At 40.2% G+C, this 25,491-nt stretch overlaps 2 protein-coding genes across 3 annotated transcripts in view; one reads left to right on the plus strand and one right to left on the minus strand.

Moving 5' to 3' along the window:
• Nucleotides 1–25,491, plus strand: part of LOC131886471 (FMRFamide receptor-like) — a 28,317-nt gene extending 2,826 nt beyond the window's left edge. Inside the window, exons 1-4 of one of the 2 annotated variants that reach the window (XM_059234830.1) lie at nt 10,449–10,667; nt 17,384–19,490; nt 22,034–22,427; nt 24,973–25,491. In XM_059234830.1, the coding sequence (XP_059090813.1) occupies nt 19,127–19,490; nt 22,034–22,427; nt 24,973–25,198 (984 nt within the window). In that variant the 5' untranslated portion in view covers nt 10,449–10,667; nt 17,384–19,126 and the 3' untranslated portion in view covers nt 25,199–25,491. Of the gene's footprint in view, nt 1–10,448; nt 10,668–17,383; nt 19,491–22,033; nt 22,428–24,972 lie in introns of those variants that run through there. The other variant, XM_059234831.1, reaches the window with a different exon arrangement.
• Nucleotides 1,010–2,982, minus strand: LOC131886468 (cytochrome P450 6k1-like). Its single transcript, XM_059234826.1, has 2 exons — nt 1,489–2,982; nt 1,010–1,424 (listed from the first exon to the last, which is right to left on the minus strand). The coding sequence occupies exons 1-2, from the start codon at nt 2,844–2,846 to the stop codon at nt 1,214–1,216; spliced, it is 1,569 nt and encodes a 522-aa protein (XP_059090809.1). The 5' UTR covers nt 2,847–2,982; the 3' UTR covers nt 1,010–1,213.

Raw genomic sequence — 25,491 nt, forward strand, 5'->3', positions numbered from 1 at the left:
AAGCTGGCAATCGATGTAATTGCAAAAGAGATGTTCTGGTACGATAAGAGTGGAATATAATTTTCTACCTGGCCTTTGTTTAGGCTTGAACGGAATAAGAAATTCTACAAATGAATGATTTTCAAAATGTTCCTCACTGAAGCGTCAGATCTGAGAGGGCCTGCTGTTGTTAGAGTAGATTATGGAGTTTCTTGATCTTTAAATCAAAAGTGCGGTTAAGCTTTGAAAAAACTTATCGTTCCCAACTGATCGGCAGAAAACCCACGACTTTTGGGTCTGGTGAGCGGTTCAAGACATACACTTTTTGCAATCTTTAATTTTGTCATTTTTCGCTGTTTTGGCTCAAATAGTTGACTTTTTTCATTGATTTTCCCTTTTTTCTTGAAAAATTATGCGCTGATAACCAATTTTGCCTAATAAGTTTTCCTCTTTTGCCCAATTAATTGCTTTGGCTTCATATTTTTGCTACTTGTAAACTAAATTATTTTATTGAATTTATCATTTTTTTGTTTTCCTGCCAACTTGATCTGACTTTTTCCTCAATTTCTGAAGATTACATGTCTTCAGCTTTCAAAATCAAATTGTGTCAAAAGCACAGTTTTTAGAAGACCCATTTTAAACTTGAGCAATGATGAAACATTTGTTTCGTCTTATGATATCATAACTCAAATCTTCCATGCCAAGAAGTAAAAAAAAAGTCATTTTCGGTCAACCTTGTATTAAAGTACCCAAAGTGCGCAATAATGTAACCGGCTGGATTTTCTTTTGTTTCATACTGATACGCGTCGTCAGAGTAAAGACTTTAATTTGCAAAAGTCGACGATGCTGGTAATTTTAGTAAACAAATAAGTACACAATCGCGTACTAGATTATGTAAGAATGTTCCAACTGAATGCCATTTTGAATTAGATAAAAAAAATACTTGAGTTCAAATTGAACATCCATGTCGGCTATGCAATGGGTCTTTCGATTACATCCTTTTTAGAAGCGAATAATATTGGGTTTCAAATATTTTTCGTCTTCAGCTTTTAATCAGAACACCTGCACAAAACCAAACCGCTTTGAGGAGAAAAAATAGGTTGAGAGATTAAATATCAGAACAGCTACGAAAAGGTTGCACGTGATTCTCAAATTTACACATTTTCAGTAGCTGCGTTCATAAAGTCTGGAAAATTATCATCATTTCTGTAAAATAAATCCCAAAAATTCCATATCAGGTTCTTAGACACGCTTTGATGATGAGGGGATGCTTGGAGGACGTAAATCCACTTTTGGGATCGAATTCCACAACATCGGGAGTCTGCTCACATTTGAGGAGTTCGAAGTTCTGCACAGCATAGAATAAGGCAATTTTCAACTCCAAGATGGCAAATCGCATTCCAATACAGGCTCTGGGTCCATGGCCAAAAGGTAAAAAGGCATATCTGAAAGGCAGATAATGACTGTCACACATATGGCAAGTGTCCTGTTCTCTCAGTTTCAACTTACGGATGACGGGCGGCCTTGGCTTCACGTGTAAAATGATCTGGATTGAATTCATAAGGGGTAGCATAATACTGCGGGTCGTAGTGGATTCCGATAACATTCACGTAAACATCGTGCCCTTGCCGAATAGGAATATTCACATCCTCCAAGACATAATTGGATTGACTTCCACGGGAGATAGCCGTTGCCTGAGGATACTTCCTCAACGATTCGTTCACCACGCAATCCAAGTAAGGCATGTTCATGAAATCTGCATAAGAAGGATCGTCAAATTGTTGGATCTCTTCGGCTAGTTTCTTCTGGATCTTGGCATCTCTGGTAATTTCAAATAAAGCCCAAGCCATCGTTGTGGCCGTGGTTTCATACCCGGCTAACAACATCACCATGGCATTGGCAATCATGGTCAATTCATCGAATTCGGCTTTTTTGACAGGGCCCTTCAACTTGGCGTCATTTTCAAATTGGTCGAGATCTTCGTCCTGAGCGGCAATCTCCTCCTCCTTCATGATACGGATCATAAGATCAATAACATCATTGCGTTTTTCGCCACTCTTTTGTCGGGCTTCCACGGTAGCTTTGATTACGTTGTAGAAAAATTTCGTTTCTTGGGGCCTACTAACGGAGATTCCCAAACGGCCAAACAGGTCATTTACCCCGGGAATTAGACTTAAAACGTAAAATAACATGGCCAAAATGGATCGATCAAAGAGCCCTTTGGCATTCTTGACAAATGCGGTCTCATCCTCGTGGAAGGATCCGGCATTTACACCAATGGCACAAGAGGAGATGGAATCCATGGTGAACCTCCCACACAAGTCCTTGAGATCAAAGGCCTTTTCTTCATCGGAGTACTTGCGAATCACATCCACAAACTCGTTGGAAACAACCTTCATGAGACTGAACATGACCTTCATTTTGCCCGAGGTGAAGATGGGGCTCAAGGTTGATCGAATGCATTTCCACTCATCGCCCACCAAGGTCGTCAATTGTCGGCTCCAAATTTTGTCCGTGAGTGTGGAATGCTTGCTCCGGTCTCGGGTGATCGATCCGGATCGGTCCACAAAGTTATTGAAATCCCGAACCAAAACGATCTTGGCCAATTCCGGGTCACGGATCACCAAAATGGGCTTGAGAAAGATGTATCCCCCGTAAGCTTTGGTGTTGTATCGGTCGTATTGGTCCCGGAGAAGCTCAGCCGAAGATTTCTTTCCCTTGATGACTTCGCCGAGAAGCGATCCCCATGGGAAAGAAGGTTCATCTTGGGCAATCCCCAAGTTGGTCCAATGCTTATAATCCTTGGTGAGATACCAATATAGAGCCCACAAACTAACCACCGAGACACACAAGATTTCCAACCACATCGTGTTCACTTCATGCAACGATTGAATGCCAAGAATGAAATGTCTTGAAACTCTTTTGATAGGAAAATGACGCGGCTTTCAATGAACAGTTGATCGAAGCTGAAGTAGGAAGAACGGATGGAAGACTTGCCTACGCTCACGTCATGCGCGCCATGAGTCAGCGGTCAGAGTGAACGTTTTTTTTTCCCCCTCATTGTTAGAGAGGTTCAATAGATGCGAAATATGATCATTAAATATGTTAACAACCGCCAAATTTACTGAGTTTGTTGAGGAAATCCACTCAAATCACCTACCAAGTGATATATATATATATAGAGAGAGAGAGAGAAAACTATTTTGGGAAATGATGGCTGAGTTAACATTTCGCAGTCTTGAATTGCCTAGAAATAATCCAAGTCCAGACAACCAGAGTGGAAGATATATTGTACGAAAAGAAAATTAGATTGTGAACTGGAAATAATTGAAATCTCATTTGAAAAGCCCTAGGGCCGGCCTCAATATCTCATTTCGATGAATGTTTTTTTGATTTTGAATGGCCGATTTTGTGTACCGGAATATGGCAAAGAAAGTGTGGAGAGTATGTACGCTTCTAGATTGATAATTTGCTTCGTGTATTTGACGCACTTGGGCTATAAAAATTGGTTCCATCAAAACCGTGCACTATACTGGAATTTGCAGGGATGGGTTAATCCGCAAAGAAATGCAAAACGTTTTAAGTTCTCTGTCGAAAGATGAGGGCAAATACTTACCAAATTGACTTTGTTCATTGCAATTTTTCTGTCCTTAAACCATTTTAAAGAAAGATATATCTTAGCATCCATCATTTCATTCTTTGAAACCATTGCTAAATAGTGTATTTAGAGTTTTAAAGTTTTTTTGGCATTGATGCGCTCAGATTCTGAATAAGGAGTAAAAGTGATAGATATCACAATGACTCGCCTCCAATCACATCTCATGTCAATTAATCGCTGTTGACCTTAAAGTTGACCAATTTTCGGGTCATTGGTAACGAAATTACAGACAACGAAATTACCGTAATTCGTTCCTTTTTTTTCGAAAAAGGAAATTGTAACGACCCAAAAACTAAAAGGATTACTCGTTACTCGTTCCTTTTTCTGCTTCCAAAACAGGCTGTAATTTTTCGTTTATCTCCCAGCAGCTGAGGAACCTCAAGGCTCAGCAGAAATTGCCAGTTTTTGCCAATTCCATCTAGCAAATTATGATCAAAGAAAGTAAGGGTTGAAAATTGTGCTTGCTCTTAACTACTCTGAGGGTGTTATTGGTTTTTAATCTTAAATTGCATTTGCTACTTTATTGTTTACATCTTCTCAATCAAATTCCGTTAGACTGATGATCTGATTCAGTGCAATTGTTAAGCAAGTAAAATCTCTCCTTGGCTTGAACATGATGCACCAAATTTTCAAAGCCTACCCATTTCTACGTACGACTTAAGGCATAGATTTCTTACAGGGAAGCTTTACCGACTTCACAATGTCTAAAACTGTTTTTCCATCATGACTTTTGCGACATTGTTTCAAGCCTTCAACAATCCTTATCTCATCCAGGATCCCAATCTTGACTCCGCAAAGCATTATGATGCAATACATTTTGAACAATTATACAAAGATTAAATGCCAAGGCTCATTATTGAAAAATGTTGACACGAAATCTTCAAATCTTACGCATTCGGATTGCGGGAGTAACAAAAAACCCACAATTTCTTTAGAGAAAAGTGGTCTTGATGGGGTAAAACCATAAAATATTGGTAATCTAAATTTTTAATAAGAGTACTTGTGACGACTAATGCCGTTATATATTTTTTCGAGTAACGGTTGTGTAACGAATTACCATTTTTGACCAAAGTAACTATGACTGCAATTCGTTCCTTTTATTGAGGAACGACCAATGCCCAGCCAATTTTCGATTTATCTAACATTCCCCATCAATTATTCCACCATTCAAACAAAAACCATTTAAGCGACTAGTAAAATGTTATCGAAATGACAATACTAAGACAATTGTGATTTAAATAAAGTTATGAACATAAGATTGCTAACACTAATTAAAGTCATAGTGTGTCAAATGTATGGTTTATTTTCAATTCAAAGGAGTCAGTTTTCCTAGCAACGTTCACATATTTCGATTACATTTCCAGACGTGCTGGAGCACCAAGGGCTGCCTGTATTCGAACAATAAAAGGCGATTTGACAACAGTCATCTCATTTTATTGACAGACAACATGGCACGAAGTTGCGTACCTTTCAGTTGCTATTAAGTGTATACTTTATTTGTCAAAGAATACATTAATGATGCTTGATGTACCTTCAAGTTTTAGAAGCAATTAAATCCATTTAAGGTTATACTTATTAGGCCTTGGACAAGAACCTGATGGAAATGGGTAAAAAGGTGATTAAAAATGGTCATGATTTCAATAAATGTTTAAAGAAGGTTACCCCAAAAGATGCAAAATACGTGACTCTAGACAAATCAGGATCGGCTGAATACGGAGCATTCAAGCAATAACCAGATGCAGACAGGCTAGATTAATTAAAGTTTTATTTAGTTGGGGGGGGGAGGGAGGGTGTATCATGATAAGAGAATGTATTTTGACGCGAAATGTTGGATTTCCAATATATAAGATCAAGTCAAAAATACCTCGCCAAATGATGTTTTTTTAAGTTTCTTTCTACTCCCTTGCAAGATTTTCATTTCTTGACATGTTGGACTAGCACGGTGCCATCAAGGCTTAGGTTATAGTAAATAAAAGCGCCCCCTACACCCTTTAACTTCTTCAGTGTGCTTATACGGATCTAACCTTTAGGAATGGGCACACTTTTGGTCTTTTCAAGAAATTTGTGGCCAACCAATAGCTACCGCTATGAAGATTTGCCAACAACGCAACAACACTGCATGAACTCCAAGAAATGTGGTCTTAGTAATGCACGCGGTTTAGGCCGAGCCGATTGATGTTGTCAAAATTGTTGCCTCTGAGCCATATTTATCCACTTGTGCTATGGACAAGACCCTCTATCAAGACCTTGACCTCAGCAAGGTCAGTGCCCAACCACAAAAAAACAACTCTTACCGCCATTGAACCAAAGTTTGTCCTCCAGCCTCAAATTATTAAGAAAAAACTTTGAGTAATTTCATCAGTCCCGTTCTTGCTTGAACGCCCCTCACATCTTGCCTATGACCAATGACAAAAACAAAGGAAACTCACATTATTTGAGAGACTTTCGGTAAATTCTGACAATGCATCAAAGATCAGTTTACCTATGCCGTGTAATTAAATCACAACTCATGATAATGTCACTTGCCCTCAGACTGATTGTTTACTACATGACGATAAGGGGTACAATTACATTGCAAGTGCATAGTACATAAGCTACATTCTTTTGTAAGAGCAAGTACAAATGTCATCTTAGCTTAAGTTTTAATCCGTTACAAACAATGATTTGGCTTTGTGGTTTCGTTCGTTTTAGTTTTTTCCTCTTTTTGGATAATGTTTATAAACAAACTCCTAAGGGAAAAATGTAGATAAAAATGATTAAGCTGACCCTTTTTTATTATTATGCAACACAATATCTACCCTTGCATGATAGCCCCAAACTCAAGAATACCAACTAGCCCTTTTATTAAAAACGCAAAAAATGGATCGTGTCAGTGAGTAAGAGGTACTTTCGTATCGATTACGTCTTCTGAAAAATAGTTCATCTGTTTACGATCACATGAAAACAAAGGCAAGAAAACTCTCATTTGTATTTCAGAAAGTCAATGACAGGGTTTAATTGTTAAAATTTGTTAAGGCTATCAAACAGTTATTTCTGGTTCGCACAATCATCGTCAATTGATAAGGCAGGGACTCTAAAGCTTTAGTGTCCTTGGATAAGGGTAACCTTGAAATATTTAAAACATCAGTGAATGGAAAGTGTTTGAGGGAAAGAAATTGCAACGCAGCACCCTTCTTGGACTCACTCAACCTTTTTTCTACCATTATTCGACTATGTGGCTTTTCCCATTGAAGTCTTCTTGCTTTGTCAACCCTACAAAAGAACTCAATTTTCATCATTAGAAGGGCTAGAACGAGGGCCAAATTCGCCTTTTTTGGGTCTCTTTTGCCTTAAAACTATTTCTTTCTTTGGGATAATTCACCTATTTTTAATCAATTCACTCTTGAGAGCTTTGGGCAAAGGCGACACAGATTTGATCTCACAATCATTGCTGAGCTTAAAATAGCGAATGTCGATCAAAAAGGTAATGTAGTTTGTTGATAAACAATTTTCCCGACCTTTAAACAAGCTGATCCAGCCTTGGCGATTTGGGATAAGCAAACATGTTTTTTAACGTGTCAATCCTCGTGTTTTCTTGTTATGTGATTTCTAGTTCGGGGGTGACATTTAGACGCTTGTTCAATGTTCATAACCCCTTTAATCGATGTATCGATCAAAAGGTAGATCATTATTACTTTCGGTTTCACCTTTGCGGCGAAGAAGCGTTGATCGAAGGCCAATCCACAAGAACTGAGTCGCTCTTGCCGCAAACAGATTGGCCTTCTTTTTCTTGCTTTTAAATTGCTTTCATTTTATAGTCGCCGTTTTATGGCTGGATCTTTATCAAAAGTGAATACCCACAATCGACCCATAGGACAACTTTGTGGGCGACTAGGGAGGTAATAAATCAAGAATTATTACTGAACCTAATGGTTGGCCTTCATGAAAAGCATCCAGTGAGATTGAGAATTGTAAAGAAAGTAGGACCAAATTCCAGTCTCTCGAATCTCTCAACCGTTGGGTGTCAAATACTGAATTTGGGGAAAGAAATTTTATCCCGACAAATTTGAACGTTGAAAGAGCTCCATTGTGCTTGGAGTAGGAACAACACCAAGATATTAACAAGCCCAGGTCCAAGTGCTGTGAGTGCAGATTTTGAGCTAGCGTTAACAAGGCAATAACTGACTCGTTACACATAAAATAGACCTTGCTTGCTTGCCTACTTACTTGCTTGCTTTCTTGGTTGGCTGGTTATCCCTTTAGTCTCCTGGTTTGAAGCGCTCTGTTGGAAAATCCTTTGAGCGATAATTTGCCTTAATTCCAAGTTCCTCTTTCTATTGACGCACAATAGAACATTGTAAAGAGGAGAAGAAGAAGAAGTTTGGGGGAAAACTTCTTACAATACAATTTGGTCCAATCTTGAGCCAATTTCTTGTCAAAGGCAAGACGGCAATTCTGGATGGATTTCGAAATATGTACATTTGAGCTTCAAAGTCAAATTGCATCTTCATTCACTCTTTGTCACATTTTGAGCTATTTGCATGGGAAATGTCAGGCCTTCTGATTGAGGATAAAGCGTTCAAAGCAAACGATGTTTAGAGCTGTGTTCCAAGTGTACCAATTAGAGGAACCTTATCTAAATGAGCTACTCTCTCGAGCAGTATCAAGTGATCTTTAATTTCTTGAGATTTATTGCCTGACGAGGCACATCAATGATCCCCCGTGAGTGACTTTTCTGTTCCAAAGTTATCTACTCATTTCAATACTGCAAATGTTTTTCTCAAATGTTGCCCATTACAAGACGTACAAACTTTCAATATTCCTGATATACCATTCATAAGTAAATTCTGACTTCTTTCGAAAAATTTGAAATTAAGTTTTGCTAAAGTGAAGCTCTAGTTTTTGCCTCTTCTTTGTATTTATAGCTAAATCAGCACTGAATTTTGTTTGATCAGATGCAACTATGCTATAAAAAACGTTATGACCGTTCCTTTTTACCAGTGTCAAAATAAATCTCCTTGGCAACCTTATCTTTCTTCCTCCAGAAAGAAACTCCCCAGCTTTTGAACTGAAGTCTTTCCCAATTTTGCTTTGTTCAAGTTAGAGCTCCAATCTTAATTGAAACCTCTTTCATATGAATGTCTTGATGACTTGTATTTTGTTCAAGATAAGAACGAGAGTGAATAGATTTTGTATAAATTCCATCGTTCTCGATGGAAAAGGCTCTGAGAAAATGACATGAAGTTCTCCGAACCGCAATGATCCAATCATGGAAATAGAAGGCTTACGACTTACACAATATGAACATATTATTGAAACATTACCTTTTCGCATTAATTAGAGATTCGCCAACATATTATGTTATCAGACTGCATCTTTTTTTTTCAAGCAGACATGGCTATTTTACTTGACCCTTGAACATAATAGTGTTTGACTAGCTTTTGATGGCGATGAATGGCCAGCTATTCCATTCCGCACGTTTCAACAATACAAAGATGACGCTTTTTATGGAAGAAGCAGTCCTCAATTTGTGGTAAAATGTCTTTTCCTGGTGTATGTTATGGAACGAACTAGAAGAACTTGGTATTGGAACCTTAAGCAGCGCCAATTGTGTCTCAGTTTTGGTCTCTGGGTTACGATAAGAAAAAGGCGATGCTGTGCCGGTGGAATCCAAGATGGTCCAAATCATTCGACAAATTTGGCGAGTCCATTAACCTCATGTTCCAACAACAGATATTCTCAAAGAAGAGAGTGTCTTCCTTCAATTGTAGATTGATGTTCAAAGAGCTAAAACAATTCACTTACTTCAATGGTAGAAAATGCTTTACGCTTAGAGTGCAATCATTGTGAAAAAAGCTTGGATTAATGGAAATGTCATCTTTTATCGATTGGATCAAATGAACACCTTTAACGAGTACAGGTGCAAGGGATTTGAATGCTATCATACTGTGGGAGATTTCCGTTTCACATTTTATGATTCGTTGGATTGGTCTTCTATCAAAGTAAATAGGTAAGGCAATTGTTAAGAAACGATGTTCACTTGGCTTGTTAATGAATTATTCTCAAATGTATGTTAAGAAAAACTGTTGAAATTCAAAACAACAAGAACGAATTAAAACATATTCTGTTCAAGTACTTTTCATATGAATTTTGTTTTCTTTTATGCATCATTATACGTATTCGTCAGTTAATCTGCATCAAAGCAAAGGGCCCGATCCTTGCCAGCCGTGCTACGTTTTGGCACTCTACCTGTCGGGCCCTTCAAGAGGGACTCCGAACTAAAGATGAGAGGCCTGTTTCCTGCCAAATTTGGAACAAAATATACATTTGGCAATAGAGAAGCAACATTATATTGCATGAGTTGAATATACGTGTACAAACGGCTCTTGAACAGCTTTTGGACATGACCGAGTGGGAGCCTTAAAACAGGCCCGGCAAGTCCACCATTTGTCAATCGTAGTCTCTCTTTCAGTTTCTGCGACCATAGGTCTCGATTTGGCTTGCCTTAATGTTCGTTAGACGTACATACCGAGAATGGTCATGTTAGGCCCAAGGGCGGGCCTCAGTCATTTATCAGGCTCGAACGTTCTCTCCCCTCTCTTTCCTCGCTCTATTTAGTATTCGGCCTAGAGCTGTCGTATTTCTTCTCCAAGTTCCCGATCCACCTCACTCGCTCGCTCGCTCGCTCGCTCGCGGTTCGAGAAGGATTTTGGCGCAACGCAAGCAAAAACCCGTGTCTGTCCCCGATGATTTTACTAAAAGTTACGTACTCTTCACTCAACCGTAGTGGGCCTAGAAGCGGTTGCGAGCAAGGCCGAAAGAGGACGTTCGGTCTCTGGGTCTCTGGGTCTCTGTAGATCATGAAGGACAAGTTCACGGCGAGTTTGGAGGAATCAGTGCGAGTGAAATCCCTGTCGTGATAAGTATCACCCGGTTCTCGGTCCTGAACAAAAGTAGATCCTTGGAGTGGACTAGCAAATGGGATTCTCTCGAGGGTCCCTTGGTCAACGCTGATTTGACAGCTTGTGGGTCCATGTCAACTTTGGTTAAGGTAACACAGACCAGAATCTCATTGTATTACACTTCGTCCCAAAGCCCAAATGGCCTTTGAAACGTTTAAGTGGCGGCCCAGGCTATAGAAAACGAGAGTACGCCGAATTGTTTCTGCATGCATTATTTGGAAAAGGGTTCCGTGGATTTAACATATTATTGGTGCGTTTTTAACGGTTGCGACGCATTAAGTTTTAGATTACAAATTGATCCGTTTTAAAAAAATATTTTGTAGCAAGTTGCTCGATATTTGAGCCTTTCAAGGACTTGTTTTTATGCAACGTGACAATAGCTTTATCCTTTGAATCGTTACTTTGACCAATGATTGCCTTGGAATGGAAAAAGTCTTGAACAACAATGATACTGAAATCATTCCATTTGTGGCCATGGCAACCTTAATGTTAGACAATCAGTCTGAATCAACCATTTGTGACCCCCTTCACCAAATTGCAACCAACGGACTTAAAGTTATGAGTGTCCAAGCTCGCTTTTGGAGGTTATAAAGATGCATTGAAAAATCAATTGCCATCAAACTTTGGACCAACAAATAAAGCATTGAAAACATCTCTGCAGCGATTGAGAACTAGGCCTTCAACATTGGGTAAAATTTGATCTCATTTATGAGACAGTGCATCTTTCTTCTTTTTCTTTCATTCATGATCAAGATACGTAAAATTGCTGATGTCTTCCTTTCTTAATGACCAAAGGTCGGAAAAGTAGTTCATGACTTTCCTCAATAGTTTGGTAGTTTTCGAGTTTTGCCAAAATGAGTCACGAAAACAGATAAATATCTCTTATTAAGGTGCGAAAGTAATAGTTTGATTGGTTATTTACTTACCTTGGAGCTTTTACGGTGCAGAATTTGGCTGAACAATATTTTTCTCGGGCTTATTACTCATAGAATGGAAAAACCAAATTTCTACTTTGCCGTTTGATTAATAAAAATGGTAAAAAAATGGCTGAAGTTTAAGCTTTTAAGTTTTACTTCGAGTTTGATGCGTCCTGAAAAATTATATAGGACAAATGAAGTTCATGATTTAAGAATTCAGTATTGCCATTATGAGAGGATTGCTGTAAGATTGTTGTTAGTGTGCATTTTGTTGATTGTTAAAATCATAGAAAATGTTTTTATTCTCACTCACCTGCAAAGTGGAATTAAACGAAATATACAAAATGTTATTCAAAAACAATTTCACATCAAATTTTGACTAAAATAGAGAATATGTGTATGTTTTTGGCCATTTTTGAGGTTAAAAATCGTGAACAGAGATGTTGTGCCAAAAAATGCTCGAAATAGGTAAAAACCTAATCTAACCTAAATTGATTATCTTTCCGAACCCTATTCATGACATAATGCCTGAACTTGGCTTGAGCTATAGGTGAACAAGTTCTTGCCAACTTACAACAAAGTGTCGGGCGACCCTGAGTGAGAGGCAAAGTAATTACCATAATAAAACAATTGGCAAGTGTAACCCATTGTTATTGCAGAGTTCTTGGGCCGATTTTTGTCCCACACACCCATTTCATCGAAACCCCTTGAGCTCGTAGAGAAAAAGGTCACTACAGTGTGAAGTGAACCCAACCAAGCGCAAACTATCCATAAATCTGCCAGACTTAGTTCATCAAATCAGAACTTGAGCTCTCTGAATTTACGGCCCACAACTGTCGACATCTTTTTTACTATGTACACAAATGCCCGACACAAGATTGATCAGCTCCCAAACTTATCTTGCCCAGTTTTTCCTCCCGTTGCAGTCCATGATTTGAGTAACAGTCATGACGGCGAGCAGGAATCCAATTGAAATGTTTTCTGTTCCCTCGTATTTGCTCTTGAGTGGTCCATAATCCATTGGAACACTGAACTGAAGGGTCGCTTTGCTTTTATCCTTAGGGTATTCCTGGCAAGTGTTCGCCTGGTGTAGCCGTTTTGGTCAAAAGCTCTCTTACTTAATGCCGAAGATCCCAAGGGAAACATTACCTTAGATCTACTTTTAAATCACTCTGAACGGACATCACAAAGGATTTTCCACGCTCAAGGGTTACACGTGTCCCCAATCTAGAAGCAGCCAATTTGAAAAGATGTCCTTCAACATGGAAATAACTCCTTCATTTGCAGCTTTACTAGACATAGTTAGAGATAAATATATTCAGTTGAAATCTCATTATTTGCGTATGCAAATGGTGTTGTTGTGGCTCTTGCTCTCTTGGGAGCACAAGAGAGTTGATTTCATGGCAGAAGAAACAAGAAATCCCAGAAGTTCCACTCACAAAGCATAAAGTCTTGAACAGACCTCGGTCTCGCTCAAAAGGATACGACTGTCATTCACTTTCAGTCTAGTCCATAAAATCAAGAAACGACTGGAGTGATCCCGGGAACCATTGTAGTCTTGGAATCATCTTGGGGTGATTCTACCTCTCAAATAGAAGACATGGGTTGCTCGGCGAAAGATATTGAAACTTGGCGCTTACGGTATCTTTGAATGGCAATGGCAATGCCACTCGAAAGTTTGATAAGGCTCGATCTTTCAAGCCTGAAAGGAGAATAAATGGTTGGACCTCAGTGGAAATGACTTCTCGTCAATGTTACATTACGATTTTCAATTGTTAAACGACGTGGCTAGAAATATTGAACAAAATTCCTTGAGATGAGATTCATGGCAGCCATTCAAGTTGTCGAACCTTTCAAGAAACTTGTCGAGCAGATTTCTCCGGTTTTGCCATTGCATTTTTCGAATGAAATAGGATCGCAGAGTAAAGGCATTAATTCGATATCGATGCTGATTCCTGCAAGCTCGAGTGAATTTGATTATTCATCAAAGGGATCAAAAACGATCACGTGTGGTCTTTCTGAAACCAACTCACGGTCCTTTCACGATCGCTCAAAACATAAGGTCAAGGTTGGCCTTTTTTGATGGTAACTAGTTAGATTACTCAGTCTTTGACTCGTCACTAGTCTTATTCATGGTGTTTGTGTTTTCCTCAAGAAAGAGCACCAAAGACCTTTGATTGATGCGAGGTCGCGATGAAAATAGGGCATGCTTTGGACGAATCCAGTGCCTTCTTAATTGGTATGCCAGACCTAGGGAGTTTTATTGGTTATATTAACGCCTAATACGGACTAATTCATATTTTTCGGCTTGCTTTCCTTACCCATCGGTATGTTCTCTCATATAAGATTTATAGTTGGAGCACAGTCTGAAATCTGATTCGTATACGCTGAGAAAGAACATAGGCAAAGAAACCCCACTGGTGACAGAAATATTTGGTTTCCCAATTGAGATCAAAGGTTACTTGACAATTTCTCATTATCTGGATTGAAATCTCATCTAGAAGCTCTGTCAATGTTTTCGTCATGATTATCTGGTTTTGAATTGGGTTGATCAAGATCCGTTTTCGAGAGTTACGTTAAAGTCCTCGGATGCAGTTCCTGTACGAGTCAATGAATGATGTACCATCGCAATTGTTTCACTTCAATCCTTCGCTTTTTTTTCTCCTGGAACGTTGGCGATGGTTAGAAATGTTTTCGAGCATCAATCATACTTTGCCAAAGTCAAACTTGAGGCAGTTGAAAGGGATAAAAAGCGATGTCTCCCTTGGCTTGGAATGCCCAATTGATGGATAGAGAGTCGAGGCATCAATTTTACGGGGAATGAGGAGGATAGATCTATCAAATCAAGGCATTCAACGAAGTTGGGTTATTTCCAGCTTGAGGGTCGGAGAGACGCCAATTTTAGTTGTTAGACCCTACTAGCACCACTTTGGATCAGAATGGATTTTCCTTTATGGCAGTGGTCAATTTTGAAGAGTGGACAATTGCGAGAATATATGGCACATAAGTGCTCTACATTTTATTCAGTCACGAAGCGTTCCTTGAAAACGGTTCATCTCCCTCTGCGGTGGATAGGAGTCATTAATTGTCACGTGGGTCCGAGCAGGAGCTTACCCCATGGTCTCTCGACTCAACACGTCGAGAGCATTAAATTCCAAGTGTGTCGTTAAATTCAAAATTCTGAAGACCTGCAGCCATAAAAATAGTCCTCAATGGCATAGTTTGAGTCCATTCTTGATTGTTGGGTTGGCTTTGAAGTAAGAGTCTCTTGGGTGTTTGCCAATGGGAGATGTCGAATGTTTTGGTAGGGTGTTAGAAAGAAGGAGCGACGGAGAGGTTCGTTGAGGAACAAAAACACAATCAATGAAATTACAAACTGGATGAGAAGTCGTACAAGTCAACCAAGAAACAATCTCACGAGCTTTGTGACAAAGGCATAGAAAAAGCGATGGATCTGTTGGTTTGGAAAGGAGACATGTTCCTCTATTTCCCTTTCATTCTGTGCAGGTCACTTCCTTAAGGATGTATTGCATTCAATGCTTCTTCACCGAAATACAAAAAAGATAAATCAGAATACTATTGCATGACCATTTGTGGGGCCTGGAACCTGAAGGCTAGGGTCTAATGTGCATAAGGCACCAGATCGGCCCAGATAGAGATCTTAAAGACAGAGGACCGTGGGAACACTCTCCACATGGAGTGAAGCAAGCTCTACCTCCACCTCTACTATACTACTTTGTTCAGCCAAGTGATTGATCATGATGATCCTGAAACGAGAAAAGACGGGAATATCTCTGCAGTCGAACAGTTTTTTAACTTTAGTGGTACGAGTGGTGTTAGTGGTGGTCGTGGTGAAGGTCCTAATTGTTTTGTTTCAGAGAAACTTTTTGTCCGGCCCATAGGACCCGTTTCGGAAGTCTAAAGTAGTGTGGGTTCAGACACACAGAAGATCATCATCAAATTGTGCGTTATCAAGGCTAGATTGCACTGAAAGACCATATCTTGGAACATTCTCGGGCCTTAAAAGACAAACGGACCCTTTTGTGGTGGGACGACTTCCAAGTCTGAAATTTCATAAGTCCACTTTATTTGATGGTATCTTCGCCAGGTCCCTTAATTGATGCTTCTGCTTCCCTTGAGTGGGTGGCTGAATGTTTCAGAAAGGTACCTATCTTTTTAGCAATAGGTCTAGAATCTCCGTGTCTGGAGGAAAAAAAAAGCCAAAAAGAAAGAATTGTTCATTTCGGACCCTTTTCGGACAAAGCGAAACCTAATCCGGGAACCCCAATTACATTCACACTAGAAACCAAAGACGACTTCTTTCAAATCAACAAAGTTCAAATAAGAACTTAAACACACGATGTCGGACACACAACATGGGACCATACTTTTTAGGCGACCACTTTTTCCTTTCGGACAACCATTTACACCATGACCATTAAGTATGGGGGAAGAGAACAATTCTAATAATGACCAAACCATGAAAGACATTGGATTGAAATTTTGAACAAAGGTTGGTGAGATGAACTATTTTCAAATTTGTTTCAATAGTTTTCATAATACGTTGCCACAACTACTCATGACTCGGGGCAGAGTGCTTGCAGCAAGAACGTATCATCTCCTGTGGAATACTACGAGTATTTAGAGCTTGCGTCAAAATTTTCAAAAGTCTAATACCCCAGAATAGAGCTTAGTCCATATTGATGTCTGGTATCCCACGAGATGGTGGGGTTTTGTTGCAATTGGTGTGTCCAACGTCTGTCCCGAGTAAAACCTAATTTTATATTTATTTATTTCGATCTCTTTGTGTAGGTGTAAATGGGAAGATGAACAAGAGATGGGAGAACAACTCGTGTCCGAAAGGATGCGTCAGCGAGCGGTTACCCTTTTTGCCTCATTATACAGATTGGTACATATTCATTTTACAGTTCTTTTCATGAATGCTTTGATTAGAGAGAAAGAGATAGGGAAGATGTTACAAAAGTAGGTATATTAGTAGGGGAAATGCGGCGGCCATGGTGAAATAAAGTCTCATCTAAATCTGTTCAAAATTTCAATCAATATCTTGCGCACTTTTGTAATCGTAAGCAATTTTCTATGTTACCCATATTTATTGGCCATGGTGTATGGTTTTTGAGTTACCTTGTTGAAAGACCCTAGACGAACGCTATAACCCATCATCAGGACGTACTATAAGGTGGCCTAGAACATGTCATGGGACCCCCCTAAGTAAAAATGCTGCACTTCGACGTATTTGTGCAAATAGTTGGGTGGGATTGATGGGGCTTTGTGGGTCTCCAATTACTCAAAGAAGGGTTTCCAAAGCACTTACGTACAGCATCCAAACTCGATATGTGAAATATGATACACATTTAGAAATGTCTGATTGGTTTCTTTACTCTGGTAATGCCATGTGGAAACCGCTCAACTTTGCAGCTCAGATCGATATCCTTTCTTTAAGCTTTAGGTTGGGATTCACATCCCTTTTATCGCGCCTATAGAGATGATTACGATCTTCGGAAGGCATCTTGCTCCGCCATTAGGCCGCTTTTGTTCGTTTATTGCTCTGTTAAGTCATAAAACAGGAAGATGGCTCAATTGGCAAACATTTGTGCTTGATCAATCCTACTGCGTATTTTAACATTTCCATGACGTTTTCCGAGGATTGATTGTACGGATCACACAAGCGCCTTGGCCGTACAGCAGTGCGTATTTTAACATTTCCATGACGTTTTCCGAGGATTGATTGTACGGATCACACAAGCGGCGTTTTTCGTGTGCCTGGCTTTTGATCAGAATAGCAACAAAATGAGACCTGTTACTTTCATATTGATATTGATATCAAAAACCTTAATCCAGTAGTTCAAGCCCATTTTTTTTCTTTTCAGGCTACTTTGCATTTAATCACGTGAGTGAAGGGCGTTCCGATTGAATTGATTCCATCAATTGGGCAAGAGGTCACCACCGTCCTGGATCTTGCTGGGATGCAGTCAAAAACAAATGTAATGTTCCGATTCGTAAAATCCGTCCCATAAGGTTCATCGCCCGAAGATTACGACAAGGTTTCCCATTCCTCGGGTTCGCTCCCTGTAACCTAACTGGTTCATGGACCGCTGATCTTTGACATTTTCTGACTTTCATCTTGTTCTTAAGGGAAGAGACAACAAGGGAACGAACGACAAGAACCCGTGCTCTCCTTGTGGTTTAACAAGTTAACTTCACAGAGAGTGTCAATCTAATTTGTTCCCATTGAGATCATCGCTCCGAAGGACTTGCCACACTCACTACCACCAACTGCATCATCAGGCTGTGACGCTGATCTCGAAAGGCAAGAGACAAAAGACAAAAGTCAAAGTACAGAGTACCGAACCTATTGCGTACTTGTAGACGACAAATACCGTTTAGGGGAACAAGTGGTCGCGCAAGAGAAGGATCGAGGAGCCTTCTTTTCCCTCGCCGTGTAGACATTGTGGTCTGTTTTATGGAAGGTGATCCATCATTGTGTTGTTTGTGATTGTGTTCTTTTGACATTCGATTTGGTGTGTGTCCGTGGGCATTACCGGGATCAAGTATTCCCTTGGGAGGCCGAGAGGTCTAGGATTTGCACTTCAAAATGGAGTCCTCTCCCTCTCCCCAAATCCCGGTCTTGGCGACATCCTCCACTGGGCAGACTTTGGTGGAAGAATCCAATGGAACCACGCCAATGGAGCTCGAGAACGATGATTACCAAAAGTCCATGGAGTTTGTCTTCGAGGTTGTCCTACTCTCTTGTGTGGGCACTCTCGGCATCATAGGAAAGTTCTCATTCAAAACCCGATCTCATATGCTGAAACGAGACAAGTGACCCCTTTTTGATGCCAATAGTTGGTGGAACCAAGTAACTTTTAAAACTTTGGAGGCAAACTTCTTGCGAGACTGTAATTAAATGGAACATCTGGTGATCCGAGGAAAGACGAAAAAAAAATGAATCATATTCCAAGTTTGGGTGCAAAAAAAACTTGCCGTATTATTTGAAAGGAAAGACTGCAGTGGTCACTTTGAGCAAGCTTCACCACTCCGATTTCTCAATCTCCCAATAAAGGCCATCTTGTGGCAGAAAATGTGACTTTAAATGCTGAAGTGCGCAGTAAAAGTTCAAATTGGCGCTCTGCTAGATTTCGTCTTCAGCCCTTCAAGTGACTATTTTGTGCCAAGTTCTGTCAAGGATCGATGGTCTGATGGTTTAACATCCTGAGCCTCGATCTTTCTGGGGTATTTTTCTGAGGGCCGTCAGTTCAAACTTTTCGTTATCACGTCTGTGCCATGCTGGCTGGAACACCTTGGAACGCGCAGATCCGTCTTCATTTTTGGAATAGGAGTAGAAAGATTGAATGTGACGAAGTAGGAATTAAAAGATCGAGTCAGAAAAGGGGCTCAACTGTAATTGAAAAACTGAAAACCCGGTCTCACCTAGCAGTACTCCCTGCATGTACTAGTTGGTAGGTACCTGGAGATTTGGGTGGAAATGAGAAAGTTCAAAACTCGACTTCAGCATATGAGATTGTTCTCCCACTCGTTCCTCTTGATTAGGCAATGTGGCGGCCATTTGTCTTTTCTCGCGACAGTCCATTCAATTAAAGTTCCATCGTCTCATGATGATGTTGGCCACGTACGATCTGTTCTATATTCTTCTCTCTCTCATATTATTCACCGTGCCCCAAATAAGCGAGGCCTATAACACTAGTGGAGCTCATTTTTATGTGCTCCCACGAGCCTTACCACTGGCTCAAATGTCCTTGACTGGATCCGTGTATTCGACCTTGGCCATCACCGTGGAACGATACTTGATTGTGTGTCACCCTTTCTACACGATATCCCACAAATGGGCCGCGAAAAGGTACATCATCCCCATCGTTCTGTTTTCGTTCCTCTACAACCTACCCAAGTTCTTCGAGCTCACCACGGGATTGGAAACAACGAATGCCACAGACGCAGTCAATTTGGACTCCTTATTGAGTGAGTAGTACAACAACTATTCTAAACATGTGTGGCGAGTTTTCTTACACAGTAGTATGCTCAAAGCGATATGGATGGAGACCAGAGCGATACCTCAGGCAGGATGGAGACTGGCTCAATTGGGCGACGAGCTATAACTCAATGTCTCAAGCGAGGCTCCATCCTCTCTCTTCAGTATCTCTCTCTCTCTCACGATCTTTCGATTGGTCCGACATCCAATTCAGACACAGGCCTATCTTACATCAGTCTAGAGTTCTTATCGAATCATAGTATTTCTATCTTTATGGTCTTCTGGTATTACTCCAGACTCCGGTCCCAATTTTCCATCAAGTTGGCCAAGTTTCAAGCCCAGTAAATTTTGATATGTGGGCAAACATTGCGAAGCAAAAGTAAAGTCGCTAAACAACCTCAATGAAAGCTCAACAATCCCGGAAATGGCCCCAAAAACTTGCAAACGTTTTTTCATTGTATATTACCCTACAAATTAACATGTCTCAAAAGACCTTTCAGTGATGACACAAACAAAATGATATGACTCATTGGTCATCATGAATCGAGTCATTTAGAAACACCTGGAAGCAATACTGCTCAGTTGCTTGGGCCTCTGATCTCGAAGGCCTTTATGTATCTCTAGCCCTATGCATTCCCTTTTCTTACTGTCTCTTTTTATTTAAGAACAAAAATAGGCCATCTTTTTCCTTCACCATTGCAACTTTTGAAAGTTGCTCGTGAGGATGCGAGCGAGACTCCGAGATACACCAATGACGTGCAGGTTTCGCCCAAACTCCACTTAAACTTTAATACCATTGCCAACCTGCTTCAATTGACAAGTCCAGGGAAAACACTTTCCAAGCCGAGAAGCCTTTTTGTGGGTGACCTTAGAGCTTATTTTTTTTTAATGAAGACATGCAGTATTTTTGGTTTGACGTTCACCAAGACAATACTACTTCATTTTCCTTATTGTCACTTTTGGACCTTTGGGGGTGCTCATTATCATCTTGATCCGTTTCCATTTGTTATTTACTGCAAGGGCAATGAGTTGGTCAAAGTACTCTGGTCTCTCATGTTTTTCCCCAACACGATTGTAAAGGAATGAACTTTTCTTGCCCTCCGTTTTTCACAAACTGGGCCCTAATGACCCCCAATATAAAATCGTAGGGAGACCCTTAATAAAAGTTTGCTAATAATAAAGTTGAGGGACCAAGGTAAAAGTTTGATCGATACTCATAAAAGATCGTTGAAAGCAACCTTTACCCTTGAGGCTCAAAACACATTTGGATTCATTCACATGTGCAGATCGCTCCAGAATTAGTGCAGACACCAGATGTGTTCCTCGTTTCTTTCATAGAACCAACCTTTGGCCAATTTCTTTCCAAGTTGTGAACTGTATTGCACCCTCATCTCAAAGGTTTTCATGACGAAATTTGTGAGTCAGATTTCAGGTACTGTATACATAGAACGAATTGAATATAGATCGTGATCTAATCTAGAGGTTGAGCAAAAATATTATCCATAGCCTAGACCATAGAGTATGCCTAGACACGTGAGATGCAGGCATGGTATGATTGGGGCAAATTTCAATTTGTTCTTCACAATCGCACACCTGTTCTTGTATTGGTTTTACCGAACAAATCGAGCATTTCAAGCGAGCTTTTGCGAGTCTTTTTTTGTGCTTCATTCATGAATCCGAGTCCTGTCCATTTTTCAATGGAACAGTTCTAACGGTAAGGGCCACAATCAGAGCTAGGGTGACCAAACACATAAATATCGGACTTGTCATTTCGTTCGATCGATCCATCACGGATTGGACTTTCTTTCCAATTTGCTTCTCAACGGGATATTGTCACCGTTCAAGCGAGAGATTTCATTGTTTTTCTTTCGGTCTTTCTTGCCTCAGTACTAGATTGCCTCGTCCTTCATGAACTGAACTAACTTTCAAGGCTACACAGATCTGTTCAGAATAAAGGTCTATTTTAAGGAAGCGCTTCTGAATCCTCCTCTGCCTGGTTAAGTGCATAATTTGATTGAATCAACTTCTATATTGGCATGAGCGGGAAAAGTGAGCGAAACTGATTGACAAGCAACTTGATCGTACTTTAAGATTTTTGAAGGTATCATGCTGGGTCAGCTAAGACGAAATAAACGTGGTTAGGTAAAGGGGCTGGAATTTCGAGACCGGTCCTTAGCTGACACATTTCTTTTTGCATCCCTTGCCGAATATCATGAATAAATTGACAAGCTTTCATAAATAGGTCTTTTAAAGATTCGTCGTTCGCTTTTGTCCACAATCTCCACAGTCTGGATTAAGGGAACAATCCTATTTTGTTCCCAACTGGGCTTGAAATGATTTTTCAAGGGTGACAAATGTGATGCACAACGCATCTTTTCTTTATCTTGAACCCTTGCTTCTTTAGAGAATGAAGGAGGTTCTATAACCACCACTCTAAATGGTATTGACTAGTATCCGAATTGATCGATTCCGTGGCACTTCCTAATTTAATCGGGATGTAATTTCGATTTTATCTGTTCGATAAATCTTTCAGATGAAGTGGAACCAATCACGAAGTACACCATCGAACCCACAACGATGCGAGTGAACGAGTATTACATCAAGATCTATTGCATTTGGATGAACTTTGCCTTCATGGGCTTGCTCCCTTTCTGTCTGTTGATCATCCTCAATGCTCTCACTCTCCGAAGTCTCATTGTTCAAAATAAATCAACGCTCAGCAACGAGTTCTCCATGTCCAAGAAGAACGAGATCGCCTTGGCCAAGGTCAGCTTGACCATTTGTCTGATCTTCATCTTGTGTCACAGCGTGAAATGGATCCCAAATCTCTATGAACTGGCCAGACTCGCCACGGAAGACAAGAGGGCGTGGCCGGCATGGGTGGAATCTGTCACTCACATCAGCCACTTCTTGATGACTGTCAATAGGTAAGACAGCCATTTGAATTCCTCCACTTTCATACTTGTATGCTCGTCCATAAAGCATGGTTGGCCAAAGCATCGCTCGTCTTCGGGATCGTATCTGAGATCCATTCATCAAGGAGCGATGTCGAAGCACACACACACACACCACGTACTGAGGAGCCTGAAAATATGGGCATTTGCTCTCTTTTCCCAGCCGCACTCTATCTGACGTCATGTCGAGACTGACTGTTCGTTTATAATCAGGTTATCCAAGACTCAAGAGTATTGACTGACTCTTCAAGGATATAACGACATCATTCAAGACGCTTATCATAAAATCTTGGTTGATTTCCTCATTAAAAAGTCGAAAAAGGAGAATCGTTATTTCGTGGCTAGCTTCTTTCCCTTTTGGGTTTGATTAAGTTTTGGAACATCAAGCGTTGTTGATCCTTCAAAAGGCAAAGAAATGGATCGAGCAGAGACCTTGATGCATGAAAGAGAGGAGGGAGAAAAAGAAGAGGGGGGGGGGCATGGAGCATAGCTTGCCTCTCTCTCTGCTTGCTTTCGTGCATAGGCGGGTGCCAGTATTATATTATTATTGTTATTGACTTGGCTCCTGAAGGACTCGTGACGAGCCCTTTATCGATGGTCTTTGTTCACCAAAGAACCATCAAGAGCGCACAAATTTGGCCCCTGTAGTCTCATGATAACGGTGAAACTTGGATACCAACAAACCAATGAGAGTTCCATTTCCTTCTGTGAGAGCCAACACAAAGAAACTAAAGAAATGTGTCTCTTCCATATCCTAAAAATTGGGATTGCTACGACAATCTTGGAAGTTTACTGACACCATTGGACGTGGTAGTAGCCGTGGTTCCCTTCATGGAATGACGATTGCATTATTGGAGAGATCCCTCCTGAGGCCCTTTCATGTAATCGCTTCCACGTTCACGATTTAGTGGCTAATTTGGTGATGTTCTATATGCTTTGAAGGTCGTCGTATTGTGCCAAGAAATGGAATGATAACGTAAATGATAGGTCTATGGCTCGAACGTCGCTTTTTAGAGTGAGGAAAAGGTTACCAACGAGATTGATACGAGATATTTTTTTAAGTCCCATTTCCCAGGCTTCCAATTTGGATTGGTTATGAACTGTTCCAGTTCTTTAATGTGCATGTAACGAAGAAAAAAGTCATATTCATTTACTGTCAATCAATGACCGCTCTGCTAATTGAATTGTGGTGTTAATTGTTCATTGTAAAAGCTACTATTAGACTCCATGTGGGCAATGGTTCGAGAATGTCTGTAACGTTATTTTGGTTGAAAGATTATTAGAAATATTGCCGAAGACCAAAGCAAAGGGAGAGGGCAAATGATGGACTTTAGCAGAGGATGGTGGATTGACAAGGTTGAAAGGGCATCGAACGGTCTTTCATAGCCAATCAATTTTCTCTAATTCATATAGTATGCTTCTCTCATCTTGAGGCAATGTGTTCCTAAGGGCTGCCTCCCTGACGGGATTGAAACCCACAATAGGGAATTCATAAATCACCGTTCAAAGAGCTCTGAGTGGGACGTTCAGTGGTATTCCTCACGAAAGGGAACAATTTATGCTCATCTTGATTCCTTGGATCATTTCATAGACCTAGACGACATCAGATCTGTCTCTTCTAACTCACAGTGGTTCAAGACTGAATAGTTTCAAGCGTTCAGAGCATGCCAAGCGACTCATTGAAGGGGTCAGTCTCGAGAATTGTCGTTGAGTTGATTGCAATAACGTTATGTCTTTGACGAGACGTGGTGATCATACCTGTGTCGTAAGCTCCTCGAGGATTGCATTCTATCTTTCCTTTTGATGCAACCATTCAAATGGTCATATATTGTTGTGGATACTTTACGTGTGTAGCTCAAGCAAGGTCAAAGCTAAATACTGAGACAGAACAAGATAATTGTTATAATACGATATTAATTTTCTAGTCCTTTATTACATATCCATATCTGTGATCTTTACACCTTCTTTCGCTTACTACTCTCCCTCGGTCTTTATTAACAGTTATTTCAATTTCAATTGACACTTCCATGACATTCAGAAATAAATTTGCACTCGAATCCATTGCTCCACTCCATTACAATGTCAAAAAAAATTGGTTTGATTTATGCAGTAAAGAAGGAGCATTAAGTACCGTATTCATAAAATCGAGTTAATGAATAATTTCATTCATTCAAATGTTCATTCAAGTTTCAGTATTCACTTTTTATGAAGATAAATTAGTTCTCTTAGTTGTTGGTTAACAATGTAAATAACGTTGATTACAATAGCAACAACAAGGCACCTTAATTAGGATAACAATTAAGAACAGATTGTGCTTTGTACTCCCACATATATTGTTTCTGCCTCTGACGAGACTATTATTCATATTTTCTACGTTTGATTGGGCAATTTTCTTCATTCGGCCCTGTAGCATGAACTAGGGTTTCCATGTCAATAAAAACATCAACCCCTCCCCCCTCCAAAAAAACCCTTTCATGTAAGCTCACTCGTATTAATTGACATCCTCTGTCCGTTTCAGCTCGGTAAATTTCTACGTCTATTGCGTGAAACACTATAAACTGTTGTCCAATTGTTGCGACGGCTCGATTTCTGGATCTGGTTCGCTCAACCTCATTCACACAGACGTTGGCAGTGTCTCGGATCAACATCGACGGAGCAGTGCAAATTCTCGTATGCGACGATCCTCCACGTGGTTATTGAACAAGTCAAAAATGTCCAGGCTTTCAAGTGTTATCAGCCTCTGAGTGAAGGCTGAATATGTCCACAAATTTAGGCCATCCAGCCCAGGCAAAGGCTGAATATCGTCGGGCTCGTACACGGTCTTGGATTAGACTTCTAATGTCCTGTATTCTACGTGGAGGCTAACATCAAAGAAAAAAGGCCATTCCTCAGTTTTACTCAGATAATCAATAGGCCCACTGGGATAAAATATTGAGTTATGGCGATATTTCGAGCGGGAAAAAGTTGGAAGTTCTCTTGATTATTCGATCATTATGTGACCTTAGAATGAATATAAACCAAATATTCGGATGTTAAA

This window comes from Tigriopus californicus, chromosome 9 (genome assembly GCF_007210705.1).
Source record: "Tigriopus californicus strain San Diego chromosome 9, Tcal_SD_v2.1, whole genome shotgun sequence".
Taxonomy (NCBI): Eukaryota; Metazoa; Arthropoda; class Copepoda; order Harpacticoida; family Harpacticidae; genus Tigriopus; species Tigriopus californicus.

What these genes read in the sequence shown, in the direction of transcription:
- LOC131886468 (XM_059234826.1), bottom strand. Translation starts at nt 2,846, where the DNA reads ATGTGGTTGGAAATCTTGTGTGTCTCGGTGGTTAGTTTGTGGGCTCTA. An exon ending in GCCAAGGCCGCCCGTCATCC is followed by an intron (nt 1,425 to 1,488) that starts GTAAGTTGAAAC and finishes TCTGCCTTTCAG; the next exon opens with ATATGCCTTTTTACCTTTTG.